Consider the following 14,236-nt stretch of genomic DNA (forward strand, 5'->3'; position numbering starts at 1 on the left):
TGGGACGAATCACGGTCCCCAGAAAAACCATGAAAGGAAGAGCGATCAGAAGAAGAAGAAAGAGAGGGGCTGAGGATAGGAATCTCAGCGCCAGAAACACCTGCCTCACTTACCACCCTACCTGTATCTGGATCATCCAATAACATGGGTTCCACGTCAAGGTTCATGGAGGCAACATTGTCTTCTAGATCTCCGGGGGCGTCCGACGGATCCTGCTCTGGATCAATAAACCCCGCTATGGTGGCATCAATGTGGGCAATGATGGGAGCTGCAACATGCCTAGCCACAGCGGCTGAAGACTTGGCGTTGGGGTAAATCAAGGAACAGTAGTCCTCGGAGAGGACGTACGGCCGCTTGGACTTCACGTTCCGGGCAAAACCACCAACCCACACTTTCAGTGTGGCCCGAGCCGCAGACTTTTGCTCCGGGGATGCCTGAAATAATAGTGGGAATTATAAAAAGGCAGACTCCCAGTGGTCCTTCAAGACCATAGATATCTTACTAAATAGTGTATGTATGCCAAAAAAGGTAAGATAAATAAGAAGGCAACATAGCCAACGGGACTCACCGAGTCAGATCCAAGGGTGGTAACGAGGTCAAAACAGACCACACAGTTATCCGGGTGCCATACCACGACATCCTCCAGCTGCACACCGCAGAGGGCGTGAGACCGACAGACGGTATGGCCGCAGGGCTGATGTAGAACAGCTGCACAGGCTGTCGTCTGACAATGCACCATCTATAAAAAGAATAGTATATGAGAAACTGTAATTCTCTTAAGTAGGGGCGGGTCCGGAGGACCCGGGCCTAACATAAGCCTAACACAAGATTAGGGCTTAACTGTAATATTCTTAAGTAGGGGCGGGTCCGGAGGACCCGGCCTAAACATAAGTCTAGCTTAAGACTAAAGTATAGCCATCCATTCCGGTCGAGCCGGGAGTATAAAAAAGGATGCAACAACAAAAAATTTAAGACACAGGGTGTCCGATTTCCCGGGGCGAGGCTAAGCCCCGGGCCGGGAAATAAAAGTATCCAAAACCAATTCGTATAGGAACTCCGGGGTAGTGATCTGTCATATAATCATCATAGGAACTGTTATAAATTAAATAGGGGGGCGGAACTGTAGATAAGAACCGCCAACCGAACCCAGAGGGTTTCATATAACATAAACCAGTGTGATAAGTGAATATAAAATAGGGTGCACCGGGATCCAACTCTGTTGACCGGTGGCCAACCAGACTAGACAGAGCCGAACCCGCCGGGACACCCGGAGGACAAAGTCCATAAACACTGAACTACCCCCTCTACAAGGAGGGAAGGCAACGGTCCCCTAGGGGAGAGGGGGAGAGAAGCCTAGCCACCCACCTAGCGAGAGGGGGAGCATGGGGGAGGATCACGTGATACGGAGCAGCAGGGTTACCAACTGACGATCCCCAACCAGACAGATCAAACGGAGTAATAGCACAATATTCATTATAATAGTAATAGCGTTGATAATATAAAATAAACACATAAAAATTTTTGGGCAAGGCATGCAACATAATAATCAAATCACAAAAGACACACCTGATGGCTTAAAAAATAACATTGCCGCCTAGCACGAAGGTCGGCAGCCATAACGATACGTAAATGATATCGGCCCAAAAATTGAACCACGAGGGTTCTAAACGCTAAATAATGAATATCCATAATAACAAATAAAATTTAATAATAAAAATAATACATATAGTAACACCGCGAGTGAAACTAAAAGCTCTCAAAACAGGAGTACCAACTGTAAATGGAATCAAGCAAGATCGGTATGAACGAAGAGAATAAACTCCTATAATTCAAATATTAGACGATCTAGGTTGCTCAAAACACAGCAAAACACAGCTTGGTACTTAACTTAGACGGTGTCTCCAGGGAAACCGACGAAGAAGCCATAATCCAAAGAAAATAAGCGAAAAAACGAGAGCACAACAAAAAAGCGGGTTACACAAGACGTGCTAAAAGGAGTTGGGTTCTGAGCGGATGCATTGTTAGTAGTACCAAGTGAGGTTGAACGGCTCTCCTCTATTGGGGTTTCTGTCGTGGATGAATCTAAATAGTGCGGGACCTCTGGATTATACGCCCAATTTTATACCGACACCAATAGGTGAGCGAGCTAGTTAACCTAGCACTCCTTTACATTTTTTCTCTGGTATATTTTAGCAGTAAATTACCTAGGAATAAGTGCTAAATGGAGCTTATTCACTGGGCGGCACAGGTTCGAGCCCAGAAAATAAATTTTTGAATATACTTACCCGGTGAATATAAATTAAATGACCCTCCCTTCCTCCCCAATAGAGACGCAGTGGGACGAGGAGAAAATTGAGTCTTTGTTTACATGAGAGCTGGGTATCTGGTCGACAGATGGCGCTGTTGGGCACACCCGCAACCTGTGTAGCGATCGCTGGCGAGTTTTTCCGTAGAGTTGTCTGTCGAGCAACAGAGTTGCAGCTATATATTCACCGGGTAAGTATATTCAAAAATTTATTTTATAATCAAAATAACATATTTCTGGATTTAAGGGAAGGGGGTCACTGCTGCTTAGTAGATAACTCTAAAATATGATGATTAATGCTTTATGATCCCCAGTGATTAGAAAAATTACTGCTAAAATCCCTTAGTTATACATACTAAAGGCTATTCAGTCAATCTACAAAAAACCTTTTAAGCCTGATTTCTCAAAACATGAAAGAATTGTTTTTGAGATAAAATGACCACTACTGTACTCTTTTGAATATCCACCAAGTTTATGCATTCAAACATGAAAAGATAGGTGATTTTATTGCCTATAATGTGTAAATTCACTTTTTGAAAAAAAAAGAAAACTAAAAATTTCTATATGAAAGATAATCACCTTTGAAAGTGACTTCTATACGTTGATCAAATAATACATATCAAAAATAGAAATGCTAAGAAAATTTCCAATGTGCAACTTTTAGAGTATAAAATTTTCTTTCAAATGGTTTTTAAATGAAAAGCATTTTTCAAGAAAAAATAGTAGTAGTTAAAAGTAACCCCAAAATAACATTATTTTAATGGGGCTGAGTTTATGATCTTCTTCTTCTTCTTTGTTTGCATCTTTTCCCACTTCTATGTGGGGTTGATGTTTCTGGTCAGCTTTCTCCATCTACCTCTGTCCCACACCTCATCACCGGTTAATCCCTTAGATCGAAGGTCATCCTTGATACAGTCCACCCACCTTCGCTTTGGTCTCTTCTCTCCTTCTCCTTCACTGTACCTCCATTTCCATCACTCTCCTCTCAATATACTGTTCATCTCTTCTCATGACATGACCATACCACTTCAGTCTACTTTCTTGGATCTTATCTGATAGTTTTCTAACTCCTGTGGTACCCCTAATTACCTCATTCTGTATCTTATCTCTTCTTGTCACCCCACACATCCATCTCAACATTCTCATCTTTGCCACATCCATCTTCTTCTCTTCTGTCTTCGTTATTGCCCATGTCTCCGCTCCATACATCATTGCCGGTCTCACAACTGTCCTGTGTACTTTACCTTTCTACTTAACCCCTATTTTCCTGTCGCATAGTACTCCACACACGTTTTTGCAATTCTTCCATCCTGCTTATATTCTGTGGTTTATTTCTGCCCCCAGATCACCATCCTCTGCAACTGTTGATCCTAAATACCTGAAATTTTCAACTCTTTTCAATCTCTGTTCTTGTAAACTAACTTCCCCATTCTTGCCATTTTTCAATCTCAAATACTCTGTCTTTTTCCTTCTGATCTTCAATCCTCTGTTTTCCATTTCTCTTCTCCACTCCTCCAGTTTCTCTTCTACTGCCTCTCGCCTAGTGCTACACAGTATAACATCATCAGCAAAAAGCATACACCAAGGAGACTGATCTCTAATACCTTGTTACTACATCCATGACCAGATCAACTCTATATTTGAGAAAATATTGTCCAGGCCATGCCTTATTTAAGTTAAGGAATATGACAATGGTCTTAAACTGCTTTGAAATGAGTTTATCTTTAATAATAAATTGTTTGATATATATATACAGTATATGAAAATTTTCAGGTTGGTGATTACATCTTGACTCCGGACATCTGTGTAGAAAGGAAAAGTTTGAGCGATTTGATAGGATCGTTAAATTCAGGCCGTCTCTACAATCAAGCTCAGGCCATGACCAGATACTATAAACGCCCCATGCTCTTGATCGAGTTCGATGAAAATAAACCTTTTTATTTACAGGTAAGTATTTTTCATTTGTGAAGTATTTGACGTTATTATTAATGACATGAATCAGTCTTGCTTTTTACATTTCATTTGTGACTGTTGGTGTCCTCCTACATAGTGGTTCACCTACTTTTATTTTATTTGTTTGAAACTCATTAGTCTCTTAATGTATACTCCCTCTCATGAATTATTTTTATATGCATACATTCATTACCTTACATTTATGTTGAGGCATTTGTTGGTTCGAGAAATTTGTTAAAAAAAAACAGTTTATATATTACCTTATAGAAACTGGAAAAGAGGAATTAAAATTATAGAGAATTATATTATGTAAACTATCATAAAGATATAGCATAGTGTGTATTTCTGTTTATGTAAACAGATTTCCACATAATCCAAGTCTTGTTTAATCTTGTAAATCAAATGTAAATACCGGGGTAAGTTGAATAATAAAACAAAAACCATAGTAGAACATTTTGAGAACACTTAAACATTGATTTTGCGTTGTTCAAAGGAAATTACTAAATCAATCAGTGAAGGAAAATTGTTAGATGACTCGAATTAGAAGAAGGTGCAATGGTTGAAAGGTTTTTTGGTAGTTTAGTATTTGATGAATTGGAATGTGTTTTAGAATCTGATAAACTTTTTTATAAGGTACTTTTTGCAAGACAAATCATTTGTTGGTTGAAGTTAGAGTTCAGAGTTTTCATGGTGTTAACCTATCACAGATTTGATGTGCTTTAATTTGTCACAAAATATGTCATTCCACAGCAGCTATCATTAACTCATTGATCTGGAAAGGACTTCAGTAGTGACACATCAGCATCATAGGTTAGATATGAAACAAACTCACTCTATTCTCTTCTGTTTTATGCTCTTGTTTCTGAACTCTGCCAGGTTCATATCCTCTATCTTATTTTATACATCTTGGACCTCTCTATTGGTCTTTGTCTTGCTACTACCATATCTATTGCTTTTCTAACCTAATGTTCCTCTTCACAAGTCTAGAATATTTGTCTCTTGAGTATTCAGCCTTTTTCATATCACCTGGACAGCCACTGTCTGGTTAAACACATGAACAGTTGGTCCCCGTTGAAATGTGTCATCTAGAGTGTTCTTCATGCACTTTAAAGGATACTAAAGATGTTCATTTAAATATAAAAATGCACTTTAGGGACAGTTACAGTTTTAATTTTAAATTGTACCTCTAGATAACAGCTGCATTCTTTTATAATTTTACTTTTCATCTATTTTTTTTTATATTTTCCAGTTATCTGTTCAACTTTTTTTTTAATTTTCCCTGCCTTTTTACCCCTTTATTGTGTCAACCCAGTAAAATCAGTAAGTGTGACGACTTGGTGTCCTAATACTGTATAAATTTTAGTTTCTGTAGACAGTGTTTGCAGTAATAATTAGAGAAAAATTAGCTTCTGTTGTGTGGTAAGTTATAATTTTGACTAAGAAGTACATTACCTTATGTTTTTCCTTATAATACAGGGTAGATACTTCCTCTCCAGTGATGGATCTTCATCTGCTAAAGATGTTGCTGCCAAATTGCAGTTATTAACAATTCACTTCCCAAAGCTTAGAATACTTTGGTGCCCTTCCCCCTACGCAACGGCTGAAGTATTTCAAATATTAAAAGTAAGTGGGCATCCAATTTTGATTGTTTGTCTCTTTTTATTTTTTTTTTTTTAGATTGCCTGGCCCATACGACCAGGCATGGGCTCATGCACACTTGCAAGGTTCACTGGCTCCAAAATCCTGATAGGCTAGCTTCTGAGCACAGCAAGTGCCCTCCCTCCCAAAAGTTGCCCTGGTTATTTCATTGATGTATTCTGGTAGTGAAACTCAATTTCTTTTTTAACGATATTAATTGTTTTGTCATAAACCTAACACCCATCCCACATCTGCTTTATGGCCAGTTGCCACATCAAATGATTACCTTCTGTTACTGGAGGCTTTTGAGTTCAGATGGATAGACAGCCATGATGTTTTATTCATTTTCTAGAGCATGTCTCAAAAAAGAAGATATATTTTGACTATTTTACGGTAACAGGTTTATACAGTACTCTATTAGATTTGTATTTGAAAATGTGTTTGTATTTTCCATGATATTGTACATTATTTTAATCTTAAATCATCTCTTTACTTTAAAGGTGGGTAAAGAAGAGCCTGTGGTTGCAGAAGCCCAAGCAATCACTGCAGAAACAAATCCTGATATAGATAATGATAGATTCAACCCACAGATCAAGGTTAGTAAATTCTGGAGGTGCCTTTTGGTGTATAATTATTATTATTATTATTTGCTAAGCTACAACCCTATTTGGAAAACCAGGATGCTATAAGCCCAGGGGTCCCAACAGGGAAAATAGTCCAGTGAGGAAAGGAAACAAGGGAAAATAAAATATTTTTAGAACAGTAACAACATTAAAGTAAATATTTCCTATATAAACTATAAAAAACTTTAACAAAACAAGATGAAGAGAACAATGGTTTGATTTTGGAGTGTCCTTCTCCTAGAAGAGCTGCTTACCATACCTAAAGAGTCTCTTCTACCCTTACCAAGAGGAAAGTAGCCACTGAACAATTACAGTGCAGTAGTTAACCCCTTGGGTGAAGAAGAATTGTTTGGTAATCTCTTTGTTGTCAAGTGTATGAGAATAGAGGAAAATATGTAAAGAATAGGCCAGATTATTCGGTGTATGTGTAGGCAAAGGGAAAGAACCGTAACCAGAGAGAAGGATCCACAGTAGTACTGTATGACCAGTCAAAGGACCCAATAACTCTCTAGCAGTAGTATCTTGACGGGCGGCTGGTGGCCTGGCCAACCTACTACCTACCCTTTTGTATTAGCTCTGACAGTCTTTACCCAGTATTCCAGATGCGTGGATTCAAATTCTCTTGGGTATAATGATACACACTTTTCTCTAATAGTAATTAGAATTTTAGTGTATCTTAGGTGGTACCATCTACAGTGTGCATTGTTAATTGTATGTTGGAGTGTATTAAATGTTCTCTTCTGTCAACATCATCAACATATGTCTTGTTCCTATGTACAGGTATAGCTAACTGGAAGACTTAGTTTAGGAAGGGCATTACGAAAGTGTAGATATGTGCCTTAGTAATCAAAAACTACTTTGAATAAATATTTTTAATTTTTAGCCAATAGTCCTCTAGTTTGATAAATTCATTCCTAGTTTTTAAATGTGGTCATTCTATTCTGGAGATGTTGCTTGTAAATAAAAGATTAAATATGAGTACACAGAGACCAGGAGGATGGAGCAGTGAATTGTAAAGAAATTGAGGATGGAGGTTGATAAGCAGTTAAATAGAACTATTCCATTTGGGGATTAGAGCATAATTGCAAGGTGGGATGAAAATGGGTAAAATCGTAACTTTCAGTGTTCGATGTATATTTCCACCCAGTATTTTAAAACTTGAAATAGTATGGAATTCCATGGCTGGTTTATGGTTGTTCAACACTAATATATTCTTAACTCGCCAGAGCACAGGTTAGACTGATTTAGTTTTACTGTTCATATGTTAAAAAAATTAAAGTTGCGGGTTTTAGGTCTCCACTGAGACGACTTACATCGTTCTCCTCGGGCGAGCATTAGCCAGCAGGGACTATCACTAGTCCCCTCTAACCTCCCCCCCAGGCGCCACCCTGGGAGTACCCCCCGGTAGAAGGTCTCACGGTATTCGTGTCCCTGGCGGGGACCGAACTCGGGACCTCTGCAATAGAAATCCGCGACGCTACCAACCTTGCTATCCGGAGTATTGTCTCTACATTTTCTAGCCTCACCTCTCTTCTGAACAAATTCTTTGGACGAGTCCTGAGTGTATAGTAATGCGATACTGCAAAATCACTTAAGTAATAGATTATTATTTTTATCATTATTATCATCAGTACTAATGTGTTAAGGTGGTTTGGCCATGTTGAGAGAATGGAAAATGGCTGTCTGCTAAAGAAGGTGATGAATGCAAGAGTTGATGGGAGAAGTACGAGAGGAAGGCCAAGGTTTGACTGGATGGATGGAGTAAAGGAAGCTCTGGGTGATAGGAGGATAGATGTGAGCGAGGCAAGAGAGCGTGCTAGAAATAGGAATGAATGGCGAGCGATTGTGACGCAGTTCCGGTAGGCCCTGCTGCTGCCTCTGATGCCTTAGAGGTAGCAGCAGTAGGGGATTCAGCATTATGAAGCTTCATCTGCAGTGGATAATGTAGGAGGGTGGGCTGTGACACCCTAGCAGTACCAGCTGAACTCGGTTGAGTCCCTTGTTAGGCTGGGAGGAACGTAGAGAGTAGAGGTCCCCTTTTTGTTTTTGTTTCTTTGTTGATGTCGGCTATCCCCCAAAATTGGGGGAAGTGCCTTGGTATATGTATGTATGTACTAATAGCACAGTAATAACAATATAAAATATGAGTCATAGGAGGCCTTGAACTGGGAGATCATTCAGTACTGTGGTGCATCTTGGCGAAAACCTTGCAGAAATGATAGTTAAAAGAGATTTGATTGGACAGTGAAATGGAAGAAAGGAAGTGGGAACGGAGGAAAAGTACTGGGTACAGCTAATGGCTGAGGGGATGCTGCATAGGCAAGGTGCACAGACAGCACTAACCGTCTTCCCAGGAGGGCCCCCATAGTTTCTTTTCCAAATTCTACTTGAATGGAAATACTATAAATTAACTTTTTTTTTATTCTCTTCCCCGTCCTTTAGCTTTTTCTAATAGAAAACATATGCTGTACAGTACTTTCATATGCAAAACACCATTGTTTAAAATATTAGAATACAGTACAGTACGAGTAAAACCATACTGTACTTTTCTTTGCATGGTACAGGTATCACTTTTTTGCATTACTTGTTTATTAAGATACAGGTGTTAGTACAGTACTGTAATGTTATACAAATATGAATTTACTCATTTAATTACAAAGATTTAGAGCACTTACATATGCAATACAGCTATGGAAAAGAAAGTTATAACCAGATAACTTTTAATATTTACAAGTAATGTATCCTATATAGTGCATGGAAGAACTCAATTTGGGACTGATGGGCATTTTAAGGGTATATATCGCAACCCATTGAGATTCCAAGGATGTTATCGTGTTCACAACCATTAAGGTTCTAAAGATTTTATTAAGGGAAAATTTTTGGGCAATGTGAACTTTTCATTTTCTTTATACAATATACTGCAATAGAGTAAAAGCGCTCTACATCAATCAATAAAAAAAACATATGGCTGTGTCCATAGGCAGTCCATGTGATTTGCCACAGATAAGGTTTAGAACCTCCCTCCCACTGGAAATCTATGTTGGATTAGTGTTGACAAAAATGGAATTTTAATAATAAAATTTAATTATTTCTATGAACCTCCTCTGATATTCATATTGCTTTTCTATTGAAGCTGGCTTAAGTCAGCGGTTACCCTCAAAATGAAAAATTACCGTTTCCTTTTAATAGGCGTAAGCCTCTGGTATAGTATTGAGGTATTGAGACAGTCAAGCGCCTAATGTCAATAACCACGGCTTTGGTAGGTGGTGTCTTTTGTCTGTCGATCTTGCTTTAGCAAGTCGATATTTACTCCTGTGTTCTCTAGTTATAAGTGATTGTCACCAATGTCTTATCTTGGATTTGTTATTACTTTAATTACTGCGTAGTTTGACGAGATAATTTTTCTGGGGGTTCCTGATCTGTATTCGCTTTGTGTCTTGTGTGTCGAACGCATTATTTTGATTTAGATTGTTTTAAAGAATGCAGAGGCTTTGCTGTTCTCTTATGTGAAATATATTCAGATGGTTGCTGGATCAGATTAAAAGTTCCTAACATGAAGAAAACTAGCTTTTAGTTTACTGTAATGGTAAATTAAGGAAAGGCAAGATTAGTCATTTATAGTTTAAATGCTTTCGATAATGGCAGTCCAGCCATTTGACTAGTCAGATTTTTTTAGTGAAGATTTTCAAGATTTTACAGGTTCTAGTGCACCACTCAGTAAGGGTTCTGTTGATGTACAATGCAATACAGAGTTTACTTCCTCTCTTACAGCCTCAAATTCTGATTTACCTCATGTCCTTCTGCTGTGCAAGCCCTCTGCATTTCCAAAATCTAGTCTGCTCATTTATATCATTAGATTTCAAGGCAGAAGATGGAGATGCCAGGCTGGTTCCTAATATCCCTCTCGCGGAAGCGCTCATGAAAATTTTTTTCATCAATAAATGGTGTAAAAGTAATTTGAAGGTTGCATCATGTTTCGAATAACTAACTTTTAGGTTATTTCCATCCTCTTGATAACTATTTTATAATTGAAGTATATTCCTGTGGAACAGGAATATAATTTAAATTAATATAAAATACTTTACATCAGTACTTTTAAGCTTCATCGTGTTATACGATCAAATCACGTTTCGAAAGGAAGAGAGTAGATTTTATGTACAGTACCACTAATATTATTTATAATTGGTAAACTGAATCCTTATGCTATATCCCACCAATCACTAAAGTAGGCTCTTATAATCAACCACTTTTTGCTATATTGGTGAGTGAAATATCATTTTATTCCTGTAGATAATTTTAAATATCTTTTAAAGCTCCTACGGAGAAAGAAAGGAACTGAAAAACTTTTTCAGTGGTTATCAAATAGGCTGTGCCACCCTAGCAGTACCAGCCGAACTCGGTCGAGTCCCTTGTCAGGCTTGGAGGAACTTAGAGAGGAGATGTCCCCTTTTTTGTTTCATTTGTTTGATGTTGGCTACCCCCCAAATTTGGGGAAATGCCTTGGTATATGAATGTATGTATCAAATAGGTAATTGAAGAGAGGTTATTTGATTACAAAACAACTTTTATTGATATGTGGCCTTTAACTAAACTATATTTGCATATTCTTTTTTTTCAGGACTTCATTTCAAAATTACCTGGTGTAACAACAAAAAACATACATTCTTTGCTAAATAAAGTTTCCTCCCTTCCCGAGTTACTGCTGCTGTCTAAAGAAGAACTCTTCAATATTTTGGGTAATAACAACCAGGCCAAGCTATTATATGAAGGCCTCCATCACACCATGAAGCCACCGACACAAAATCAAGACTCCAGGAGAGGTGGCGGCAAGTTTACCAGAAAGGGTTTGCGAAAATTTGGTTCACTACGTAGTTAATTTGGAAGATTATTAGAAATGGTTAAATTTAAATGAAAGTGTTAAGTGGAAATAACTTAAAAGAGATTCTGCATTAACTTTTTTATAGGTTTTCAATTGAAATTTATTTAAATCTAGACAAAAATTAGCACATTTTGTATTTGAAAAAATGTTGATTCCCATATTGGGAATTTTATTTCATTTGACCAAGATTTATGCCACTCAGTGTTTCAGATTTGCAGGAGTTTTATTATTAATGATGCATATGAGGTATATACAGTGCTGCCGAAAGGGAATTACTACACAGTTCAATGATAGTTTGACACACCCTAAGGATTGTTAAACAATATAAATGGTGTACCTCAGATGCGAGATTTAAAATTCTGAATTTTTGATCAGCTGAATGTTAATTATGTCATGCCAATATTCCACTTGCCGTGTTGATTCCGTTCTTACTTTCCATTTTGAATAAATGGATATTGATGGTCCCACACAAAATGCTAGTTGGTGTAAATGTTGGATTCTTTACTTTCAGCTTTGAATATGGTGAATAGTAACTAAGCTAATTGAGGTTGCACAAAATATTGAATGCTCTCAATAGCATAAGATTGAGATGCTGCTGTGGCAATACTGGTGGGCTTAACAGCAGCTTTCTTCCTTCCACCTTCAAACAGTAGAATTCTCTTCCAAGATCATTTTTCTTGTTATTTTAAAAGAATTATTTACTTTAATTTCCCTGTTAAACTATTTTCCTGAGAAGTTTATTTTTATAATTCTCACCTCCAATGTCTCCAAGTTATTCTGTTCCCTTAATTTTTAGGGCTTGCTTTCTCCCTTTCCATGTGTCTATAGTCGATCTTCCTCAGAGTAGACTTTTTCCCTTCTTTTCTCCCTTATAAAGAAGCTTCACATGTGCGATTAGTTACTCTAAATCCACTGACCACATTTAAATCCGTAACTCTTATTACCTACGTACAGTATTTGTATATTTTTGTAATTATATCCAGATGATTTTTAAGGTATAAAACACGTGTAGTAGTGGTTATATCCTTGAGGTTCAGAGCTTTCAAAGTATTGATCTGCGATATTGAATCGACTTAAAACTGGTTGTGCATTGAATCAAATCCGTTCGTTTATCATTTTCTTTGGGTAGGGTTGTTGGGTCTGAACTTGAAGCTTTATTTTTGCTGCATGTTTTCTGCTATTTCTATAACTTTTCTCAAGTATCATTTATCTTCTGTGTAGCCCTTATGTTTTGAAGCCTTCTCTTCCAGTTTTGTAAATTGTATGATTCTCTCTTTTGAAATCATTTTATTCCTGCTTCTGCTTGTTGATTTGCTCAATCTCCTGCCATTGATTGTTTAACCATTCAGTTGTGCCCCAGGTAACAATTGAAATTTGATTTCTGGTTACTTTCACACAGGTAAAAACCGGTCTAACTTTAGTGTTTAAACCAAAGCTTTCTTTTCCAACATGAAGACTTAATACTAAAAAATTATTGGTCTTCGGAGTTCTGGTTTATTTTGAATAGTTTGATACAAAAACAAATTGTGCAATTTTTCAATGTTGTTGCATTGTAACTTGTTACTTTTAAGGTCTTGGGTATACTGAAGATAATTTGCTTTATACTATTCCGTGATAAATGGGACCAAGATCTGAAGAATGTAAGGGTTATGGCCTAAAATTACAGATTGGGTTTCTGTTATAAATACTGATTAACAATTGAGAAATTCTAGGATTTTCACTATTTAAAGTATATTATTCTTATTGTTGTTCATGACTATGTTTAGTAGTTACACATTGGAGAAATTCATGTCTTGAATTTATATATGAAATGTTATTTTCATTAGTAAAATAAATTTTTGAATATACTTACCCGATGATCATGTAGCTGTCAACTCTGTTGCCCGACAGAAATCTACGGTCGGGATACGCCAGCGATCGCTATACAGGTGGGGGTGTACACAACAGCGCCATCTGTGAGCAGGTACTCAAGTACTTCTTGTCAACAAGAACTCAATTTTCTCCTCGGTCCACTGGTTCTCTATGGGGAGGAAGGGCGGGTCCTTAAATTCATGATCATCGGGTAAGTATATTCAAAAATTTATTTTACTAATGAAAATAACATTTTTCAATATTAATCTTACCCGATGATCATGTAGCTGATTCACACCCAGGGTGGTGGGTGGAGACCAGCATACATGTTAACAAAGAAGCTAAGTATCCCGTATTTCATTTTATTAGTTATTCAAAAATAACATAAAATAAATAAGTACCTGGTAAGGAAGACGACTTGAACCATTACTCTGCCTTTATTAAGTACGTCTTCCTTACTGAGCGTAGCGGTCCTCTTAGGATGCTGAACGACTCTTAGGTGCTGAAGTATAAAGGGCTGCAACCCATACTAAAGGACCTCATCACAACCTCTAACCTCGGCGCTTCTCAAGAAAGAATTGACCACCCGCCAAATCAACAAGGATGCGGAAGGCTTCTTAGCCGACCGTACAACCCATAAAAAGTATTCAAGAGAAAGGTTAAAAAGGTTATGGGATTATGGGAATGTAGTGGCTGAGCCCTCACCTACTACTGCACTCGCTGCTACGAATGGTCCCAGGGTGTAGCAGTTCTCGTAAAGAGACTGGACATCTTTGAGATAGAATGATGCGAACACTGACTTGCTTCTCCAATAGGTTGCATCCATAACACTCTGCAGAGAACGGTTCTGTTTGAAGGCCACTGAAGTAGCCACAGCTCTCACTTCATGTGTCCTTACCTTCAGCAAAGCAAGGTCTTCTTCCTTCAGATGAGAATGTGCTTCCCTAATCAGAAGCCTGATGTAGTAAGAAACTGAGTTCTTAGACA

General features: G+C 37.8%; 1 protein-coding gene across 1 annotated transcript in view; it reads left to right on the plus strand.

The window, feature by feature from the left end:
• Nucleotides 1-12,737, plus strand: part of mei-9 (DNA repair endonuclease XPF mei-9) — a 73,514-nt gene extending 60,777 nt beyond the window's left edge. The window contains exons 15-18 of the mRNA XM_068390945.1: nucleotides 4,079-4,252; nucleotides 5,735-5,881; nucleotides 6,397-6,492; nucleotides 11,138-12,737. Of these exons, the coding sequence (XP_068247046.1) occupies nucleotides 4,079-4,252; nucleotides 5,735-5,881; nucleotides 6,397-6,492; nucleotides 11,138-11,395 (675 nt within the window). The 3' untranslated portion in view covers nucleotides 11,396-12,737. The remainder of the gene's footprint in view (nucleotides 1-4,078; nucleotides 4,253-5,734; nucleotides 5,882-6,396; nucleotides 6,493-11,137) is intronic.
• The last annotated feature ends 1,499 nt before the right edge of the window (nucleotides 12,738-14,236 follow it).

The sequence above is a fragment of the Palaemon carinicauda genome, chromosome 17 (assembly GCF_036898095.1).
Source record: "Palaemon carinicauda isolate YSFRI2023 chromosome 17, ASM3689809v2, whole genome shotgun sequence".
Taxonomy (NCBI): domain Eukaryota; kingdom Metazoa; phylum Arthropoda; class Malacostraca; order Decapoda; family Palaemonidae; genus Palaemon; species Palaemon carinicauda.